Source organism: Crinia signifera, chromosome 6 (assembly GCF_055691185.1).
Source record: "Crinia signifera chromosome 6, ASM5569118v1, whole genome shotgun sequence".
Lineage (NCBI taxonomy): Eukaryota > Metazoa > Chordata > Amphibia > Anura > Myobatrachidae > Crinia > Crinia signifera.
In genome coordinates this window covers 133,239,419-133,263,303 of record NC_139222.1, presented here as the reverse complement: position 1 = coordinate 133,263,303, position 23,885 = coordinate 133,239,419, and the positions used below count along the sequence as shown (strand labels likewise).

Here is a 23,885-nt window from a genome sequence, read left to right as displayed (position 1 = left end):
TCTCTCTCTCTCTGCAGAAAGTACAGGCTATGCAGCAGTTAAAACATCCTATCGATGATGTTCAGTTTGTCAAGGTGGAGGATGGGAGCAGGATGGAACTGTCCCAGCTTCTCAATGAGATCAGAACACACTATGAGGCGCTCATCAGCAGGAGTCAGATCCCCAACGACCTTTCAGCCAGGAGCCAGGTAACTGTTTCACACAGACGGGCACCTTCCAGGAAAGGGACTGCAGAGTCATGGCTGGCCTGACTCAGCCTCTCTTTTTCTCTGTCATGGTCCTGTGATTGCTTCAGTGCAGGATAAGCTGGGGAGGGAGTGCCTTGTGCACTGCAGATAAATTGTAGCTTAATATTGTACATATATATATATATATATATATATATATATATATATATATATATATATATTTGTGTGATTACTCCACAGGATTCTCCCAGCATGCTGTGCAATATTTTATGATGAAACCATATTACAGAAGGACCTTGATATTATTTTTTTTTAAATGTAAATACAGGAGAGGCCTTTGTAATCTGATACTCTTTTAAACCACAAAATGTAAACTACTAACATCTGAGGTGCAGAGCTGGTTCATGCTTAACATATCCGTACAGGCAGCTTTAATAGATACATCTATTCCCAAAAATGTTAATATACTTCATAGTGGTTAATTCATGTCTCTGATACAGTTAATGCTAGGACATGATATGCTGGTCACAGAATTTTCTAGTGTTAAACATGTATTTTCCTTTTCCACTGTTCTTCATGAACCTTTCAGTGAAGTGTGATTGGTAGCAAGATAGTCCCACACTTTTCTCTCCTCTAAATCATTTACTCTGATTCGTTTCTTCTCTTTAACCCTTCAGCTACCAAACAAACTGGAAAAAGCAATAATCTGAAAAAGTTGGGTTAGTATCAGTAACTAGAGCTGTGCTCTGTAATATGCGCTGACTTTAATATAGCATGTAAACATACATTGTATCTTTATGACCTTGTCATTACAGTGTAACAATACCAGGAATATTTAAATACAGCACAAGAGAACAGATCTTAGTGCAGAGTTTCCGATACTCCACCATTACATTTACTATTGTAAGCGCTACGGAATCTGCTGCGCTGTATAAGAAACTGTTAATAAATAATAAATAAATAAATTATAGTCCATATGGTTAAATCAAATGGACCGAGGTACTACTTAAACCAGTGGAGTTTGGTAAACTCTGAATGAATACGATGGATGTACTACTTTATACTATAGATGTATGTTATATTAGGGGCCAGATTCAAATTATAGTCAAATAGTCATAGCCAAGGCCTAATTAAGGGCCTAATGGGCCTGAAGCTGAAAAGGTTCAAGGGCCTGTTATGAAACGTGGAGGAAGTGAGGCCAATGCCATGGAGGCAGGGCAGGATTAAGGGGGTGATCAGGGGGTCAGTACCCCTGGGCCACCTCAATCGAAAGCACCCTGTGGTCAGCATGTATTTTTAAAAAAAATTGATGGAGCTCATCACATGCTCCTCAGGCCCTTGGAAAACTGCAGCAGCAGTGGCGTCATCATGGGAGTGTTTTTAATCAGAGGCAGCACTGAGCCTGTAAGGTCTGTAAGAGTAATGTACAGAGGGACAAACACAGGCTTTTCATGTGGTATATATATATATATATATATATATATATATATATATATATATTTATATATAAATAACAAAAAGTAGGTGATGGCACACCCAAGATTTATCACTGCTGCACATCGGCAGCATAAATAAACAAAATGAAACAGACACAAAGCTTGTGTATCGACGTTTTGGGCGTGAGCCCTTTATATATATATATATTTATCCCCCACCCTGCCGTTACCCATTGCCCAAGTGTATACTTTTTTTACTCTGTGTTTTGACAGTGTAATATTCTCCCATGCAGTTTGCAGTCAGTAAAGACAAATGGGAGGGGGACCCCCTGTCTAAAGTGACCCGGGCCCTCTGAAGGGTTAATCAACCCCTGCATGGAGGCATGTGGGACGCATACACTATACACTACAATGTCTCCCTAAAAATATTATTGGATAAATGTGTAAAATAGGAATGCAATTTTAATACTAATGATTTATGACCAACCATATGGCCAGCCCATGTGTGTAGTAGAGAAAAAGATGCCCTTCACCTAGTACAAAGCGCTTCAAATTACTTCCCTGGTTACAGTGGTGTCTGGTGTATTTCTTCTGTAATTCTCTTGTTGGAATATATGAAATATAAGAGAGAGAAGAAGGCCTCCAACCTTGTGTAACACTGTTATCTCTATGGGCGGTATTCAATGAGAATACCTGCGAGGTGCAGCGAATCCTTTTTAGGATTCGCTGCACATTTGCCACGTTCCGGAGCCGGCGGGCTCCGGTATTCAACGTGTCAGGGGCTCGCTGCCCCTGACTGGCGAATATGAGCTCCTGCAGCGATTGCCGCAGGGAGCCTGAGGACGGTGGCAGGCAAAGAGATGGAAGTCTCTCTGCCTGCCCCAGAACTTTGTGGGGGGTAGGTGGGCTCCCCGGGTGCCAGGCAGCACAGGCTGCCCCCCGGGGGTGCCAGCAGGGGACCGTATATTCACTATACCCGATCGTAACGATCGGGTGCAGTGAATATATGAATATGTAATGAGCGGCTCGGCTCCGGCGCCCCCTGCTGGCTGCTGTGTAAAAAAAATATATATATATTTTTTAAATTAAATATATATTCATGTGCTTACAGCACATTAAAAAAAATAGCATGCCCCTCTTCAGAATAAAATTCCTGATTTTTTTACACCAAATGTAAAAAACAAAACACTTTATTTTAAAAGTTCACATTCCACTTCACCATAAAAAGATAGCGATTGCTACTCGTTGAATCATGGTGAAAAAAACCATGAAATGTATTCGCCATGTGGTCATTGAATAGGGTGATTTACCGTTTTAGTCAGAAATTCGCCAAACAGCACAAATTCGCCATAAAAACATGGCGAATCAGGCTCATTGAATACCGCCCTATATATGGTGTTTCACCATTTCAATGGTATAAATATATATAGATGTATAAAATATATATTCGGGGGGTTTCCCCTTTCAGGGTACTCACACTAGTGGTGTGGCAATGCGCATAACAAAGATTCTTTGATGGTAGGGCATGAAATACCGCCTGTTGGCACATGTCGGCTCAAAAAACATTGAAAAAACCCATGTCGACCTTTCGACCTCAACACTGTCAACCTAATGCTTGTGTCAACCTAATGACCTGTCGACCTAAACCCATGTTGACCTAGACCCATGTCGACCTAATGGTATCGACCCAATGCTTGTCGACCAATATGCTGTAGACCCAATGACCGTATCCTGTGAGAAAGTGGGGGGGCCACGATGATGCAAATCAGCATGGATCGTGTCAACAAAGAACCAAAACTGCCCACATTGTACAAGCCACACTTCGGGCTCGGTGGCTTGCTGCGCACGCCACAATATATAAAATCAACTCCACGCCGACGTGGATAGTAGGGGTATGAAAAGGTCGGAGGACGCGTTCCGCCACCCCTCGAGGGGCTCGGTGCACTCGCTACGTTTCGGGGTGGCGTGGATAGTGGGGGGGGGGGTGCATAAAACCTCATTGTATGTCATTATTGTATACCTAATGGCATTGTACTGTATTTTATACAATATAAATAAAACAGCACTGAATAAATTACATAGGAAAATCGGAACGCATCGGCACTTACAATGGCCCATGCCATGCCATGCGATTTTCCTACACAGAATAGCCCACTAAGCCAATAGCTTAGTGGGCGCCGTGATAATACACAAGTACCATAATAATAATAATAATAATAATAAACTACTGTACTCACAAGCAATATAGATTAAGAAACTGTTACTTCCTTTGCATCCAGCTGAAAGAGGAAGAAGCAAGACAGAAGATGCAGAAAGATGAAGAGGAACTAAGTGCTGCTAGAGCCAATCTTTATGAGGCTAGGAAGCAATGGAAAACCCTTCAAGTTGAAATTCAATCTCTACAGGCAATGGTAAATATTACACAAAATATTATAATTAAAACAAGCATTTTTTTAAGCTGTGTACACATGCTGCGATTTTAGCTTACAATTTTGACTAGTCTACATATATCATATAGTAAGTTAGCCAAAATTGCCTGCCTGTGATTGTGATCACATCAAAATAGACTTTGCAGGCAAGACAATTTTGACTATGTCTATGTGTACAGTGTATTTGGTCATAGGCCAAATAGCACATAGTCAAAATCACAAGTGAAGATCAAAATCGCATAGTCAAAATTTGCAATGAGCAAGAATTGCACCGTTTGTACACACCTGTACTTTTAATGTAATCTAAAAGTAGTCAGTGACGCATAACTCATTATTTTATTTAATCTATAAATGTGAGTGTTATTTCCCCATATTAATTGTTTTACAATAAAATGTGTTTGTGGGTTCCCAAATAACAGTGCCCCCTATGGGCCAGATGCACTAAGCTTCAAAGGTGATAAAATAGAGAGTGATAAACAGCCAGCCAATCAGCTCCTACATGACATGTCACAGACTGTGTTTGAAAACTGTCAGGCAGGAGCTGATTGGTTGGTTGTTTATCACTCTCCATTGCAATCTATGTGATTAGACTGATTGATTAAACAGTGATGTTTAATTGAAAAATCAATTATCAGTAAATATGAGGGTATTTCACACAGATGCGAGGATACAACAAATTGGGACAGATGTATTAAGCAGGGTTGCCAACCCTCCCGACATGGCCGGGAGGATCCCGAAAATCGAGTCCCCCTCCCGGCCCCCAGGAAAGGTTGGCAACCATCCCGGATTCCGGCAGTCCCCTTCCCCCCTTGATTACCTGGGGGCAGAAGCTTCAAAACTGCAGCGATTCGCAGCATTTCGGGTGAAGGGGCAGGGCTAAATATGCAAATCTGGCATATTTAGCTCCGCCCCTCATCGGAGACCCGCATATTGCGGGATTTGCATCACTGGGGGCAGGGACTGATGATGTCTCCATCAGGCCCCGCTCCCAGAAGTGATGCGGACAGTCTCCTCTCCGGGGTTCTCCCGGAGAGGAGACTGTAAAAGTCGGCAACCCTGGTAGTAAGCCTGGAGAAGAGATAAACTGGAGATAAAGTGAAAGGAGATACCGCACCAGCCAATCAGCTGTGTTTGAAAATGACAGTTGGGATTTGATTGGCTGGTGCATCTCCTTTCACTTTATCTCCACTTTATCTCTTCTCCAGGCGTAATACACCTGCCCCAATGATTGTTTAACCAGTTTCACACAACTATCATTATCACAGAATGTTCTTGACACTTCATAGTGGTGCACATGGAAATCTGCAATGCTGGGTTCTGTAATAAGTGACAGCACATTGAAGCTAATTAATTAGCTGTGTTTCCAGAACAATCCAGTTTCTAGTGTACTGTGTACCTTGTATGCTTGACAAGATATGTTGCAACACTGATGAGAATTAGTTTTCTTATCCTACGGGGATAGGGTGTGCTTGCTAAAAATGTGTTTTTTATATTTAGTTTACTTAAGGCAACACATCCTGTAACAGAAAAAAAACATGTCAATTAACAAGCTAATATATCAAGGATTACCTGATTAAGCTTCCTGAAATGGTCACACCAGCCTTTCAGGACATATTTCTCAGTAGAACATCATGATATACATGGATTTATTTCATGTCCTACACCGTTGCTTTATCAATGATAGTGCAGTGAGGATATGACTTGCTTGCTGCTATTTACGTGCAATAACCACATGTGCCACTGCAATTCTGCCCGATGAGTATTTAAGGGCACAGTGATTAACAAGAGGTGACAGTTTGGCAGGGCGTTAAAGGGTAGTGGTCACAAAAAACCCAGGTGTGTCATTGCCACTATTTAGACATGTATCTGCCATCAGCTGCAAGCTCGTAAGTACAAACACATGGTGACTGCATCGCTACTGCCTAGTCCAGTCTGCCTAGACAAAGGCCAACCCCTTGATGTTCTAAATGTTGGCGGATAGGCTGGGAATGTGTACGCAGTTGGGAATTAGTTTGCGATAGCTTCTGTGGGTATCTGTTTTATTTCCTGGGCAGCAGCTTCACTTGCTAACATTAGCAGTTCCATAGCCCACAAAACTGCAATTGCAATTACGTACATGAATTAGGCCCAATGTGCGCTTGGTAGCAGAACACCAGCAAAGCATTTTAGCAGAAAGAGAATATGGGGATAGGGATTGCATCCAAGCATTTCAGTTGAAGCTTTTTGTCGGAAGTGCTGCCAAGGATGGTGCCGAGCTTGGCACATGTATTTAACCTATTAAAAAAATCCACAGACAATTCTGCTCCATAACAGATGGAGAATGACGGTGACAGCCTGCCTTACTACAAGGTGCTCTAGCCTTTCTGTCACAAGGAACAAATATAGTTAATGAACAATAATATGAAAGCCGAAAGATTTTCACTGGCAGCAGCACCTGATACTTTATCTGATAGTACCAGGCATTTGGAGGTTTCAAAGTGTGCCAAGTAAAATATTGTCTTGGAGATGCCATTTAGAAACAGAAATATTTCACTTTTTAACAGCTGCCAAAAAGTAAAAACAAAATGCCGACTTAAAAGCATAATAGGAATTTCAGTATGTTCAAGTATGTGAGCATAAATATAAAATCTTTCTTCAAAATAATTTTTTAATAATAAGTATTTTAAAATATTAGGAGGTTTGTGTGCAGAATAAATCATTGACTTCAAGATTATTTGCAAGTAGCAAGGACAACCCTCCCAGCTGTACACATCGGGGGGAATGCAATAGGGTGTGAGAATCAGGAAGTTATAGATTTTGTGAGAGTTCTCCGGGTTTTTTAAAGCGCATTCGTTTACACTAAAAATAGATTGCAGCTTTAAAAATAAAGAAGACAAAGAGGTGGAAGCACTGCGCTGAGTTAACCAATCACACCATGTATGAACTCACACTGCTTTTTAATTAATAAAATAATTATATTTATTTAGTAATAATAAAAGGTAATTTAATATGGTGGCCACCACAATTAAAAATGAAACCTCTAACTTCCTGATTCTCACGATACCCCCATCGTCTGTTGGTAAAGCTATTTATGCTATAGTTCTGATACCTCAGTGAATCATGTTTGGAACAAAAATACAATAACTAATGACTAGATACAGTGGATTGAGTGATAGTAAATGTTGTGAGGCTATTAAAGTGAAATATCCTATAGTGCCAACATTGTACACATTACCTAAAATCCACAAAAGCTTGATTAACCCCCCTGGCCAACCAATTATTTCGGCCAGGGGGAGTTTATACCAACCGGTCTCGCAATTGTTGGATATGCTGGTACAACCCCATATACTGTAGTTGGTCAATCAACATATCTTAAGGATACCACTAGCTTTTTAAATAAGTTGGAGGCGATAGGCGTTGTGGATCCTGACACACCTCGATTCCGCATGAAGAAGGCATGCTGGCAATGAGGGAGTTTTTGTGTCACAAAGTCACCAATTTTGGGTTATATGTAGACCTTTATATGTCATTAATTAAACTAATTTTGACACATAACTACTTTGTTTTTGATGGCAAAATGTACCTGCAGACATCCAGGTGTGCAATGGGGGCGGCGGTTTCACCATCTGATGCGAATATATACCTGTTCGGTTTTGAGCAAAGTATATTTTTCACACACCGCTACAGCCCACACATCCGGATTTCTGCAGGTATATAGATGACCTGTTCATGTTATGGGGGAGGTTGAGTGAATACCTTTGAAACAATGATGCAAGAAATTAATGATGTAGATTTACCCATCAAATTAATGTATAAGTGGAGTTCGGCAGAAATTGCATTTTTGGATGTAAGTGTACATTTGGCCGAGGGCCGTATTTCTACATCTGGGTTTTCCAAAAGCACAGACAGAAACACCTTGCTAGTGGCAAATAGCCACCACCCCCCTCCTCTGAAAAAGGGACTCCCCTTTTCCCAGATGGTAAGGGTGGCCAGGATCTGTAGTGACTGGTCCACCCTTCCCAGTGAACTAGATAAAATTATCAATAAATTTCATGAACGTGGATATGCCCTTAAATCTCTCGAGCAATCTAAAATCAAAGTGCTGGGATTACAGAGGAATAGTTTATTGAAACCGGTCATAAAGAAAAAAGAAGATGTTTTCCCATTGGTGACCACCTTTGATACATCCAGCCCAGTATTGATAATAGCCACTAGACCCCTTTGGCTAATTGTAGCTTCTGACAAGGATCTACCTTGTTTTCAGAACACCCGTCCATTGTCTTGTTATAGACGTAGGAGAAATCTCTGTGATCTTCTGGTACACTCTGATATCAATGATCACAAAGCATTCTCCAGGGGGTCGGTGAAAAAAACGGGCTGTTATAGGTGCCCGAATTGTGTGACTTGTGGCTATCTAATTACAAGTAACACCTTCAAGCACCCCCACAATGCATTTAAATACAAAATCAGACATGTTTTGACATGTGAGTCTCGGTTTGTAGTCTATATAATCATATGCCCATGTGGATACTATTATGTGGGTAAAACATCCCGAAAATTTAAGGAGAGAATGGCCATGCATCGTTCTGCCATTAAGGCATTGTTGCTGGGAAAACCCTGCGACCAGCCTGTGGCAGTTCAGTTCAAAATGCATGGTCATCAATTATGTTCGTTAAAATACCAAAAGATTGACCATGTGCCTGAGAGTATTAGAGAAGGTGATCGCAATAAGAAACTGTCGCGTTTAGAGGCCTCTTGGATTCACAGACTAGATACTGTGTCTCCTAAGGGCTTAAATGAGTGCAAAGCCTGGAATACTTTAATGTAGATGTGTATTACTGATCATAGATGTGTACTGCTTGAAGCTTGTAATGTGACATGTGATATCTTCTGACTGTTGATATTCTGTTGTTTTTATTATATATGTATGTAATTCTTAATCCTTGTGTTAAAGTTTTTAAGTTTGTTTTTCTGTGCACCTATGCAGAGTGCCCTGTGGATTGCCAACGTGTGCTCTCAGCACTAATCACGTCAGGGACGCTGGAGTTGCTTAGCAACAGGACCTGGTCTGAGCTCACTGATGTCATCATTGTGAGCCGCGGACAGGTGCCGGCGATTCTCGTGATTGGAGGCGGGTGAGCGGCGAATGCACCACGGGCGTCTTCTACATAAGGTGAGCAGTGTGTTGTATGTATGTCTTGTCTGTATCTCCTGACGACGGGGTTCAAGTCCCCGAAACGTTGAGATAATAAACTTTATTGGTACTTATGTAATATCTGGGCTCCCGGTTTTCTTATGAGACCACTTTATTTTTATGGAAAGTCCTGTCAGTGCCGTGATTGGAACCCATTGCTTTGGTGGATCCTATCTGCTGCTTGTTTGACTATTGCAAAGGCACAAAGGCTATTGCTGACGTTGGTTAAAGGGCCCGGTACGTCCCATGGATACATATCTATATACATATATATATATATACTGCATATATACACACGTTTTAGTTTGCCCAATTTCATATATTGCTTAACATTACATGTACTGTACTTTGCGTAACTAATTTAATATGTGTAGTTGATTGTGTCCTAATTTCCTTGGTCGATGTCCTTCTTATCACCCTCATCCTTTTTTCACCTAATGTGCCTTATATACTTAAGCTCCCCTCACTCTTCCCTACCAATCTTAAATACGTTATCCTTTCTAATCAAGGGCCCTACACACGGGGAGATTTGCTGAGCGTTCTGAGCGATGTTAGATTGCTCAGAACGCTCAGCACACAGCAATGTGTCAGTGTTGTGTGCTGAGTGATCTCCGGTGAGAACACTGGCCCTGACCGGCGATTATCTCGATTTATCCAGCATGTTGGATATTAACCACCAGGCAATACCAATACGCAGGGCCGCGCACTATTATCGCTATGGCAATGACCTGAAATTGCCCTGTATGTAGGCCCCATTACCCTTCACTATGTTGCCTCATTACATTTTATATCTATTCTCTCTCACTAATACTGGGAGACTTTGTGCTACAGGATTCCCAGTTATAGTGGATTGATCCAGCCTGTCCTAGACTGGTGCTAGTTAACACTGTGGGACAGATTCTCTAAGCTTCAAAAGTGATAAAATAGAGAGTGATAAACAGCCAGCCAATCAGCTCCTGTCTGACATTTTTCAAACACATCCTGTAATATAGCAGGTAGGAGCTGATTGGCTGGCTGTTTATCACTCTCCATTTTATCACTTTTGAAGCCTAGAGAATCTGGCCCTTTATCAGTAGTGTGCTTATGTGTTTCTCTGCTTTAGTGACAACACCTTATGAGATATAATGCTGGCATTGATTATTTATTTAGTTTACATTGTACAGATAGGCCAGTAACCACTATAAAGTTGATAATGATGACTGCCGTATATTTCCTGTGGCAGCAGATTTTATACGCTGGACCCATCTGTATACTGGAGTTTACAAAGCAAATAATCATGGTAACCACAATTGTTTTTACACACTTCTGCATCAAGGACATCCTTGTCTCCTACTAAACTGATAAGATACTGTATATTTTTTTATTAGATGTTGAGCACTAAAGAATCCTCATCTTTATGTTTACATATAACTGGATGTTAAAGCTATATTATGTCTCAACCAATATTCAGTAAATTGCAGCTTGTCAGTTTGGTAGCAGTTAGTGAGGTCACAGATACATGAGTCCCCTTGTAGGTCTCAGGTACTGTAAATATACTTCATGTATCAGTGATGTCACTGGATCACGTGATGATAGGTATGCTTATGTCAGGTGTACATTGTGATATTAAAACCCTAGATACAAATGCTAAACTGAATATATTGTTGCTGTTGTTCCAAAGGAAAGAAGTCTAAAATATACCCTACATGCCACAGAACAGCAGCACCAGCAGCAGCTTGAGACCCTGTCTGCTGTCATTGCAGACTTAGAGCAAGAGCTGCAGGAGGTGAGAGATGGAGTCAGAATACAACTACAGAAGCACCAGGTGCTTCTCAATACCAACATGAAGCTTGAACAAGAAATTTCAACCTACCGCAGCTTGCTGGATAATGAAGAGACCAGGTACGTTTTCCAACCAGGACCTTATAGCAGTAAATGGCAACACTGAAGACTAGACACCACAAATGGTTATATTTAATAGTGCAGGAACATGAAAGGACACATCCACCCAGTCCACCTTCCTATTTACAGCCTTCAACCATCCCAGAAGGTTATTGTGATGAATAACAGTTCTTAACCAGCGTCAGTTACCTCTTTATACTTGGCAATACCAACTCCGCCGGAGTCTTCTGCATTGTGTGAACATGCTTTGATGATTCTTCCACTGAAAGTGACTCGGGAGATCTTTTATGCAACACTAACCAGCTCAATGAGCACATTAGGGTCAGACTGCTTTCAGAGCCTCTGTCCCTGCTTTCAGAGTGTCTGAGGAGCATTTTTGAGGATGCTAGAGGAGAGCACCACCTCCTCTAGCATCCTCAAAAAGTGTCTGTTGTATGGGGGCAGCCATTTTGTGATGATCATTTTTATTAGCAGGAGCCAGGAGGAGCGCCGGGTCCGCAGACAAGTAGATCTGCGGGTCCCAGCGGCAGCAAAAAGAGGGGTAAGGCAGGCTGATCCCTAGCAGTGCAGCGTATCGATAGCCCCGCAGACCCCCACAGTTAACTGAGCACCTCCCGGCGACTGCGAGGTCTGCGTGGCTATTGTTATGCTACTGATAAGGCTGCATATTACAATACAATCCTAGGTGTTAATATCACACACAGATCAGATTAAATATGTGATCATGGATAAGTGGGCCCTATATGTCTGTATAAGACTATAAGGGGAAAAAATGCAATTTTTTACATTTTCTCGTTTCGTTTTTGATAACAGATGTTCAGATCTTTGAGACAAACCTGTAACTGATTTAGAATTTCATACAATTATTTCATAATATGCCCGTGCTGCACCTCTTCAGTGGAACGCACTCCCTCGCTCCATTAGACTCTCCTCAACCTTGCAAAGCTTCAAACGGGCACTGAAAACTCACCTATTCATCAAAGCGTACCCTTCCACTGCATAAACCAGGTGGTTCTCTGACCCCTTGCCTGTTTACATCCTGCTATCTAACCACCACCCACTTGCTTGCACCTCTTGTAATCTATCTGTCTCCCCTTCCTACTAGATTTTTAGCTCCTCCGAGCAGGGCCCTCTTCCCTCCTGTTGTCAAAGCCCACTTCTCTTCACATTTCACTCACAGCTCTCCGATACTCCAACACTCAGTGGCCATCTTCGTCTGCATACTCATCTCCATCATTGGCCTCAAGCCTCTAGTTGTATGTTGATTGAGTCCTCACTACTTATATTTAAGCTGTAATGTGTATTGATCTGTGGCGCTCTTTATTTGTACTGTATTTTTGTTATTTATTCAATGTTACGGCAAGCTTTTTCTCCCTGTATTGTTCCTTTGTACGGCGCTGCGAAACACTTGTGGCGCCTTATAAATAAAATTATAATAATAATAATAATAACAACATGAAATACTACATTTCTTGATATATAGCACAAATGAAATCATATTGAATTTTCTTCTATTTTCTTTTTTTTTTCAATTCATAGGTTATATGGTACTGAACAAATTCAGGAACAAAAATCATCTACCAGCAAAACAGACTTTATAGTAAATTCAGGTGAGTTTGAACTTTTGACAGAAGTTCTATCATGATATAAAATAATCATATTAAGGAAACAAGTAGCATTAAACAAATTACAACAAAAGTGAAAAACATCATTAAAAGACTGTGTCATATAATGTAATTAACATCATTTTATTTTATTTTTGTACAGTGAACAGACCTGGTAATATGTGATAGCAGCAATATAAGGGACACTATAGTATATCACATACAGCTCAAAGACAAACTCTGAAAATGCAAATCTGCTATTCACACCTATTGAGGCACAGAGAACAATAAATCCTGAGAATTACCAGTTTTTTTTTTATGTAGAACAAGATGGCTATTGATATTATAATTAATATTGTTAATAGGTAACGACAGTGTTACATGTGTGTAAATCTCAGTCTATTCTAACACAGTCATATTATATGAGACACAATGAATTATGAATACAGAAAGCAGTCGTTGTCCAATCGCATTTTCAACAAGTCTGAATTATCATCTGATAGAAACAGATTATGGGGTAAATTTACTACGAAAGCTTCTAAAAATGAAAAGAGGTGAAGTTGTCATAGCAACCAATCAGATTATGTCTATCATTTTCTAGGACACAATAGAGAATTGATAGACATAATCTGATTGGTTGATTTGGGTACCATCACCTCTTTTAATTTTTAGAAGCTTTAGTAAATTTACCCTTGATTGCCAGACTTTTGGAGTGCTCACTTACTATCAGTTAGGTCTGAAATAAGCACAAGCCCATCTGTCCAGTGTGAAAGAGGACAAACACTCCAGAAACATGCATTAGTAGAGAAGATAGTCTAGAACAGAGGTGGCCAAAACCTGTCCCCAAGAGTAAGTATGAAACAAGAACATTTCCATCAGGGACATTGATATATGTACATGCTTTGAGGCCTCCTCCCTGTTTGTCTTTGGTTGGCTGATGGTACCTCCTTTAATCTTTATACCACCTGGGCGCTGGCTATTCACGTATATTGTCCAAGATTTTTATGTATATTATGTTATGTTTGTCCATTGTATTGTGCCTCTTTAGACTTCACATGTTTGCTGCCTTTATATTTTCTTTGTGACATACTGTACACGTGAAGCTGTACATGTTTATATTGAGATTAAGCTTTGGTTTTTATTTTATTATTTCATGCTTTAATTCAAAAGCAATAAAATAGAACAGATTGTTAAATATGTAATGTTTATAACAACAGGTTCCGTTAAAGATTATAATGAGGTTTATGAAAAAGCAACAAAATCGCAAGCAATATTCAATGGAAATATTGCAGAAGAAGGTGCAGAGGCCACTGGCACAGTACAGTAAGTATTGCAGATCAGTAGAACACCTATTATAAAATGTTGTGTCAACAAACATTCCCATTGATCAAAATACATAACAGGCCTGCCAAACCAAAAGTAAAGGTGCATACACACGGGGGCGATATTGTGTAATATCACGAGAAATATGGTCGCTGAACGATATATATCGCCGGGTGCGCACTCACGTTTTTACCCCTGTAGTGATCGCTGGTCGCAGGAACATGCTCCTGCGACCAGCTGATTTCCACTGCCGGGCTCCTCCGGCAGTTTCCTTTTCATCAGCGACCATCTCTGGTCGCTGATGAACAGGAGACACAGAGCAATATATTGCTCAGCAATATATTGCTAGCAATATATTGCTGAGCAATATATCTCCCCCGTGTGTACGGGGCTTGAGTCCAATACTTGTAGCCATGTTGTATAAAGTCTACACTCAGAAAACAATTGTAATGTGTCTATTTATAGTGACATAATGCTGCAGCTATTACTCCAACATTAAGCCTTTGAGTGCCAAAATCTCTGTGAGAGATGCGCAAAATATCCGTTAAAAATGCCAGCGTCGCTCACATATGTTATATTTATTTATAAATTATTTATTTACAGTTTCTTATTTAACGCGGCATATTCTGTTGCGCTTTACAATTGGAGACAACAGTGATTAAACAAAGTGGGTAGAAACAAACCGACATAGAGGAAGGAGGGCCCTGCTCGCAAGCTTACAATCTATAATAGGAGGGATACATAAGGATAGAATTCCATAGCATGGCAGTCCCACCAGATTACAAGACAGTCCTGGAGGGATGCAATTAGATATGAATGCTACTGGAGGTTGTGTGGGGGTTCCTGAAAATGATAAGCTTGCCTGAAGAGGTGAGTTTTCAGGGAACACTAGAGTAGAGTCTTAATGTGTGTGGAAGGGCTGTCCATAGGGTGGGCACTGCCCGACAAAAATACTGCGAGTGGAAGCGAGTAATGAGTGTGGAGATAGCATATATAGTTATATCAATTCAAATAAAAAATGTTATGTAAAAAAAGATTATATTTCCTATATAAGGTAAACATTAGGGGGGAAATTTACTAAGATGTGTATTCTACTTCACATATTATGTTGCTATGGGCAACCAATCAGATCCTTTCTACTATATTCTAGAAGGTGCTAAATAAATAAGAAGCAGATTCTGATTGGTTGCCCATAGCAACATCACATGTCAAGTAGAATACACATCTTAGTAAATTTCCCCCTACAGGTCATTATGATGAACAGGAAACTTTGCTTGGCAATTTTCACACTTTCACGCAATTTTGACAAATTCACTTGGCACTCAAAGGGTTAAAGAGATACCATAATTCTTTGTTATATTATTTAACATTCTATTCCATTTTGAAGATCACATTGTTGTAATTTTGTGCTGTTAGCGTTTCCATTACACTATTTTGAGCCTACTTCTGCTAAATTTCAGTCTAAAAACAAAGCTGCAAAGTATTTGTGAACTACATATAATAACAGCAAGTATTTACAATGCATGCAAAAAATAATAATAATTTGGACCCTTTACATTACAACATAGTTGTCCAGGAGAACATTTACTAGGATTGTTTTTATTTTACTTTGCTACTGGTAAGCAAAGTGCACAGTATGAGCCCCCATGTGAGGAACTCTATAAATGTAGGGGGGTTATTCAGACCTGATCGCACAGCTGCGAAATAGAGTGATTATTGATAGACTGTACAGATCATAGCGCACATGTGCAGGGCCTTCCTTTTTCTATCCCTGGCCGTACACAATTTTATCTACAGGAAGTGGCATTTGTGGGTGGCAACTGGATGTTTTCTGGAAGTGTCAGGGAAACACAGGCGTGGCCAAGCATTTGAGGGGAAGTCATGTGACGTCAGCTATGGCCCCGATCCGACTGCTATCGCAGCCATTCAGTAAATCCTACTCACAGACTGCACACAGTGGAAAAATCATTCAATGGAGAGCGGCTTGCATATGGATTTGCAGCTAATCACAGATCCAGCTAATTTTTGCAAGCCTTGCCAAGCAGTTCGCAGGCTTGCATGGGGCGGGATTTTACTCAGACTGGGCAGGGGCTATCTAATCGTAAGGTGATCACAGGGCACTGCTAGATCGCGCTGCAGCACTCATGTCTGAATGATCAACATAGTTTTATTATTAGCAACTATGGTAAGTTATTGTATAAAATACTTATAGCAGTAATCTATTTTGCAGAACAGAGAAAGTGGGTGAAATAATCAAACAGTGGGAAGGATCATTCTTTAAGGACAATCCACGACTAAGAAAAAAATCTGTGTCCTTAAGATTTGACCTCCACCTGGCAGCTGCGGATGAGACATGTTCTCCCACCAAAAAGGACAATCTACCTGACATAGAGGTTCGGTTAATAATGAGACGTTCGTGTAGCATTCCCACCATGAGTCCATGACCTGGCAGTCATCAATTCAAAGACAAAAGGGACAGTTCAAACATTATATGAAAATGTTATAACACCACAAATAATATAAAAATTGCAGATCATGCCGGATCTACTTATAAGTTACTTTGTAAAACAAATGAAACCGTATCCATCTCTCAAGTTTTTCTTTCCAATATAATTTGTTTGTATATTTATTTTGTTAGTATGGACGTGGGTGCTCTTTAACCATTACTTCCATTCTTTTCTCATTCTCAATCATGTTTCATTTTACAACTTTTAAAATATTGTATTTATGTGTCTGAGGATATTGGGCAGTGAACTCTCAGTAATTATACAAGTCTCGTATGACATAGAAATGACAATTTATTGATACAACTGATCACAGCTATTGGTCCTTATTCTGGTTGACTCGCAAGTCAGACGCCCCCCGCATGGCCGGCCGCAAACCATCACCTAATATTCTTGGTTATAAAATGAAATATTTCGAAGGTCTTACAAAACCCTTTATAGGCAGCTTGATCTGAACTATTGGTTCAAGCCCAAAAGTCAACATCACCCTAGACTAAATGATGCCACTTATGTGTCACGTGATCAGAGCTTAAATGATAGAACTTTCAATTCATATTTAAGAACACAACTGCTCTGAAATTAGTTTATTTTGCCACTATGCATTATACGTCTCTAGTATGCTACTCTGTGGGTTTTTATAAAGTACAGCGCATACCGTATTTGCTGGGTGCTCCTGGTTATTAAATGTAAAGTGCATCCCAGCAGACACTTTGTGGGCACATCAATATTCATGAAAAAAACATAATTTCCTGAGCATGTCACATCACAAAGAGCCAATGACATCACTAAGGATGAGGCACTGTCCTTTTTTAACTCTGTTATGACATTAGCCTCACAAGTAAGGCAACTTTATCAATTCAGGCCATACTCCCGCTGTTCAGGTACAGTACTTAGCAATGGTAACTGATTAGTTTTTTTTTTTTTATATATATTCCATGATTTGATATTAATATATACATGTCATTCATGTTAGATGTATTGAGCATTGGGAACATATCTAAAAAGATTAAAACTGTTACAATAATTCACAGATAGATTTATTTTTCCTAAAAACTGCAATGTATGTGTGCTATGCAATATCACATCAAAGGAATTATATGTGGATTGTATTTTTACGTAAGCAATAGAACAATTAACTGTTATTTTCCTGCCTCATTGCTCCTTTCAGAATATAAATATATTTTTTCCTATGCAACCTTGTAGATATTGGATATACTTTTGAAGAATTAAAATAGTCTATGAATGTAAAGAAAAATAATAATAATTGAAGTTCATAAAGCACATTGACCATAAGATATTAGTAACAATTTACAGTAAGTGGGAGGTTATACAAATCATCTGTATTATGAAACCAGTAAAGTGAACTTTCCAATTCAGAGCTGTTGTGAGGCAACAAAATTAAAGTCTAACCTTAAGCCCCGTACACACGGTGCAATTCTAGCAAGAATAGCCGGAGATATAGTCGTCGAGCAACCATATCACCGCGCGTACGGGGCGACTGTCACCAGGAGCACGCTCCAGCGACCAGCCCTGCATTGGTCGCTGGTCACAGGACTCCACTAAAAACTGTATTTCTAATTTAGGTAGCATTATCCTTTCAATGATTTTACGGTGGGCTGCACAGCGTACATATGCTCATTTCATGTGCAAGTCCAGAAACAGATTGCAACCTTATGCCTGCAAAAAAGTATATCAGTTGCATTATGTGGGCAGGACCAAATCTACTATAAGGGGTCAACCCAAGTAGCCATGATTACCACAATTTTATCCATAGTCACTTTAGGGAACATATTTCTTTTCTTGTATGCTTAGGACTAATCCCATTCATAACCAATATAGAAAAACAGTCAAAATGGTGAATGTCAACGAGTTGCCATGTAGCAGCGAGACAGATACCACTTGCCCCAGTACCAGAAACATCCGTTTAAAAAAGTTGAGAGGAATAGTTATTGTTTATGCCCAGGGCCGGCTCTACCATTAGGCAGCTGCCTAGGGCGCCGGGATCTGGGGGGCGCCACCAAGTCTGCCTATCAAAAATATCAAGGCTGTCTATGAGGATCCTTGTTAATGCAGGTGGCTGCAGTGGAACTTCTAAGACCTCACCTCAATAATTTCCCTTGAGCCATACTTCCCTACCATTGCTGCCCCCTCCTCCTTGTACTCTGTTGTGGGTGACAAAGGGAGGTCTCCAGGGAAAGCAGGGGACTTTCCCACCTTTCCGGGGTGGGGCTGGGAGGACCACCCGATTTTTGGGAGCCTCCCTGCCATTCTTAAGGGGTTGGAAATGGGTATTGGTGGCACATGAGGGGGGGGGCAGTAGGTTGAAGTTTTGCCTAGGGTGCTGAGAAGCCTTACACCGGCCCTGTTTATGCCCAATTATCTTTAGGACACTTTCCATTTTGCTGTCATTTCTGGAATGTAGTTCTAAATAAAACAGCATACATGTTGTTCTTCATGGCGCATTCTGCTGCCTACACACTTGATTGATGATCACCTACAAGACACAGCTAAGCCTTTCCACACACTTACATAACTGCCGAATACAAAATGAAAACAAACAAGTGATCCTAACAGCTACTAATTTTATACCAGCTACACCATAAACACTGTGGGTATCAGGCACTACCTTAGCTAAGGCACAAATTACAATACAGGTGACAACAGAACAAACGGGTACAAACTCCCTGGCTTACCTTAAATGGAAACCAGGCTATAGGATCACTAACTACAGGTAGATAAGGGCTTGAGAGGGAACTACACTTTTAAATCTCTGAGAATTTATTTAAATGACCTGTTCTTTTTCTTGGGATCATTGAAAATTAATGTGTCAGTGGAAACCAGACTTCAAGACCCAATAAGCACCTCGTCGTGCTAGGGACATTTGAGCCCTAATTTAAGCCCTAATGCAGACATGTCCAACGTTAGCCCTCTAGATGTTGTGAAACTACACATCCCAGCATGCTTTGTAACAGTTTTGCTATTAGAGAATGCTAAAACTATTGCAAAGCATGCTGGGATGTGTAGTTTCAAAACATCTGGAGGGCCAACGTTGGACATGCCTGCCCTAATGCCTTTAGCAAATATACCATCACGTGTCCATCTTAAGACAGCCGTGCTTAGTCTATAAAAGCTTTTTAGCCCTGTACACATACTATGGGGTATATTCAATGCCCCTGATGGCAAGAAGCGCCAGTAGCTCACCATCAGTATTTAACTCTCTCCCCTTCACCCACTGTTTCTACCTTGCCTGTTCCCTGAGACGAGGTGGAAACGGTGAGTGTGGCCATTAAAACAGTGGGGCTTGCCACAAAATGCAGTGGATTCGCTGCATTTTTGGTGAACGCAGCTGATTAAGGGCATCCTCACCGTCCTCTCACAGCAAGGATTCTGGCCAAACATTGAATGCGGCGAGGGGATGGCGAGGGGGTTTGACTGTGAGGATGGCTTGTTTTCGGTGAGGAAAAGTCATCTTTGCCGTACAAACCTCCTCGTCGGCCGCATTGAATACCGCCCATGGAGAGGTCTTATAGTTTATGCTCTATCAGATAGATTCAATTATTTAAAAAGTTACACATACAAGGTCAAATTTACCTGATCTCTCTATAGTTCAGCGCAGTTCTATGCCCATCTACTGGCCTGCTTTGTTACCATGCAAATACCTAATCCAAATTAGATGCTGTGCTCTCTTTTAACCCGGTACACACTAGTAGATAGGTTCTACTTACGATATCTTAATGATTCAGGCAGTAAACCCAGGAAAATGTCACTCGGCTTCTGCTGGCATCATGTCTTGTTGACTAAATAGTTAACATTAAGAGGGTGGGTGTCGTGGGGGGTGCCAGTTTGACAATTAGTAGAAGAGCAAGTTGTTGGTGTTTTAAGCTGAGACAACTTTCAGTTAATACTGAAGGTAAAAATAAAATATCTAACATTCTACTGTAAGTACCTTAGGTTTCTCTAATTAAAAAATAAATCCCATTGGTGCTTTAAATTCCCATGCTTACATAAAGAAAATGTAAAAGACATACAGTACTCATTGCAAAAAAAACTTAAAATTCCTGGCAAATACTTAAGTTCTGATATGTTACTGGGGATGATTACTTCCTTTAATGTACTGTTTATAAAAGCAATCATAATTAAATGTAATTTTAAAATACAGTTTAATTAGCAAGTGATATAATGGCTCCAACTTAATTGAACATATTTTGTTAATAACAGCTTAGTTAAAGGAGAACAGATGTTAATATAGAAACTTCTGGTGGGAAAAGCTCAATATTTATGCTGTATCTGTGAAAATATATATATATATTTTTCATCAGTACATAGAAAAGAGAAACAAAGTACAACAGACTGTTGCCAAAAAATGTATTTAGTTTCTCATCCAATATATATGTTTACAGAGTGGAACATTTTTGTGGGAAAATATTTTTGGATACATATGTAAATGTTACAAATGGAGTGAAACGGGAGAAGTGCAGTTTGTGTCTACAGCATACGCTATCACTTCCTTCTGATTGATAGGTCAACAGTGTCCAAGTCCCCAGTCAATAGGTGGTTGCCAGTGGCAGTTTCCAAATATCATTCAAAATCTCCCACTCTGCATTGGAGTAAGAACGGGAATTTGGGGAATGGTAAAAGCCCTAAAAAATTGTATTTTTATACACTGAATACTGTATGAAAAAGAGTATTAATATTTAACAGAACAAATGGTCTATAGTATAGGCTGTTTCAAACATTTAAATAAAATAAGTTGTCAGGAAAAGGTTAAACGGTACTTGTTTCCTAGAACGGCCACAATCGTGAGTGATCGTGGCTCTTAATTAAGGGACACGATCCTCACGATGTGGCCGATTTTTTACAAATTTTTCACTTTGATTGACAGAAATCGGGTCAATCGGTCGGTCGCGACCAATTAAAATCGGCCGCGATGCGACCGACCGATTGACCCGATTTTTCCATAGACTTCAATGTTAAAAAATCTTTTAACATTGAAATCGGTCGGTCTTGTGCCATTATAATGGCACAAGATGAGATGGACTTGATTAAGTCCATCTCACATAGGGAAAAATGATAAAAAAGGTGAAATGGGCCAATATGACCCATTTCACATTTTTTATGTGCCCGCCATGACCCCACGATAGACGTGAACCCGAAGCGTGGCGAGCGCAGCGAGCCCGCGAGGGGCGGCGGTGCGCGTCCTCCGACCTTTTCATTCCCCTACTATCCACTAGGGCGTGGAGTGAGAATATAATAGTGTGGCGAGCGCAGCGAGCCACCGAGCCCGAAGCGTGGCGAGCGCAGCGAGCCCCGCGAGGGGACGCGTATACCTGTGAAGTTAGACGCGTCCCCTCGCGGGGCTCGCTGCGCTCGCCACGCTTCGGGCTCGGTGGCTCGCTGCGCTCGCCACACTATTATATTCTCACTCCACGCCCTAGTGGATAGTAGGGGAATGAAAAGGTCGGAGGACGCGCACCGCCGCCCCTCGCGGGCTCGCTGCGCTCGCCACGCTTCGGGTTCACGTCTATCGTGGGGTCTAGCACACTTATTAACATTTGGGGGGGCAATTTAAACAAATCTGGTGAAAAAAAAAAAAAATCGGGTGAAAAATCGGTCGATCGGATCGGTCGCATCGTATGCGACCAAATCGCATGCGATGCGATCGATCCGATTTTTTATCTTACGACCACAACGATCTAAATCGTTGTGGCCGTTCTAGGAAACAAGTACCGGTTAAACATATCATAATAAATAAATACACAAACATAATAGAACCATTACTGCACTTTCTATGCTCACAATCTCCCACTTTATGGTAAGGCTCCAGTCTCTTCCACCTGGCAGCTGCTCTCCATTGCGATGTTTGAGGGCTCAGATCCACACATAGGCCCTTATTCAGATCTGACCGCAGTACAAATTTGTTCGCAAAATGGGCAAAACCATGTGCACTGCAGGTGGGGCAGATGTAACATGTGCAGAGAGAGTTACATTTGGGTGGGCTGTGTTGAAACTGAAATCTAAATTGCTGTGTAAAAATAATGCAGCCAGTATTTACCCTGCACAGAAACAAAATGACTCACACAAATCTAACTTTCTCTATACATGTTACATCTGCCCCACCTGCAGTGCACATGGTTTTGCCCATTTTGAGAACAAATTTGTACTGCGATCAGATCTGAATAATGGCTATACAGTGAATGTGGTAGGAGAAGCTGGTACACTGGGCATGTGCAGCAACCCTGCTCTGTCCCTTACACTGCTTGATGTGGTGATAGCTCTACTGATCATATTATATACCAGTGCGATTGTTGTCATATTTTAAGGCACTTTCCAAGAGGAGGGGTTCCCCCCACACACACACATACACACACACACACACACACACACGGTTGTCTATGGGTGCACTCTATTGCAACAATACACCTAGAAAATCATGTCTTTAAATACATTTTTTGTTATATGCACACACTTTAAGGCTACATTTTTACCTTTTGTATAAAATTTTCCTCACCTTCTCATTACTGAGACCTTGTTGTCACCAGTATTGCCAACATTATAGGCATTTATTTTTGTGCTCAACCCACGCAAGCCATACCACATTGTTTTTTCAGAACATTTACCATATATACTCGAGTATAAGCCTACTTTTTCAGCACATTTTTTATGCTGAAAAAGCCCCCCTCGGCTTATACTCGAGTGAGGGTCCCACTTGAGTCAATAGGTTTTCCCAGTTTTTTGTTGTAAAATTAGGTGCCTCGGCTTATATTTAGGTCGACTTATACTCAAGTATATACAGTAATTATATTTCCTTTTTATATCATTGCTCTGGGAGACTTGACATTTGCCTTCTTGCAACACAGCCCTGTATGTGCAATACCAAAATTGATACCATCATTTTGTAGGTGGCAATGCTCTAATGATGGGTGTTATGAGCAGTCCACTGTTCCAAGAGTCTGGGAGTACTTCTCAAAATCTGTCCAGGAGAGCAGTTGTTACCACAATTTATATATCTTGCTAAAATATCTTAATAAATAAATGGTACTACAAATTATCTGCAGAAAAAATCGACTAAGTTGCAACACTGTTTAAATGAGGGGACGTTAAATTTCAAACAAGGGTTCCTGTGTTATACTATCACCTGTAAAATTAGCAACTAAGGTTGGGATCATCAGGGATCTACTGTAGAGCATAACCACCTCTGTGAATTTTGTTGTCTACATGACAACAAATAATACCAAAGAAAATGTTTGGTAATGGTAAAATATCAAATAAAAAGAATTGATCACACAAATAACATAGATTCAAATTATTTTTCTTTCTATACGTGTCACCTTTTAAAGAAGGTGGTAT

At 40.5% G+C, this 23,885-nt stretch overlaps 1 protein-coding gene across 1 annotated transcript; it reads left to right on the top strand.

Annotated features, from left to right (window-relative positions):
- Positions 1-19,494, top strand: KRT222 (keratin 222). Its single transcript, XM_083147276.1, has 6 exons — positions 1-188; positions 3,904-4,035; positions 10,887-11,107; positions 12,647-12,717; positions 13,929-14,034; positions 16,265-19,494. The coding sequence occupies exons 1-6, from the start codon at positions 30-32 to the stop codon at positions 16,476-16,478; spliced, it is 903 nt and encodes a 300-aa protein (XP_083003402.1). The 5' UTR covers positions 1-29; the 3' UTR covers positions 16,479-19,494.
- The last annotated feature ends 4,391 nt before the right edge of the window (positions 19,495-23,885 follow it).

Excerpts from the sequence above, each read along its gene's own strand:
- KRT222 (XM_083147276.1), top strand. The coding sequence starts at position 30 with ATGCAGCAGTTAAAACATCCTATCGATGATGTTCAGTTTGTCAAGGTG. Across the intron at positions 189-3,903 it reads ACCTTTCAGCCAGGAGCCAG|CTGAAAGAGGAAGAAGCAAG; the intron begins GTAACTGTTTCA and ends CTTTGCATCCAG. Across the intron at positions 4,036-10,886 it reads TTCAATCTCTACAGGCAATG|GAAAGAAGTCTAAAATATAC; the intron begins GTAAATATTACA and ends GTTGTTCCAAAG.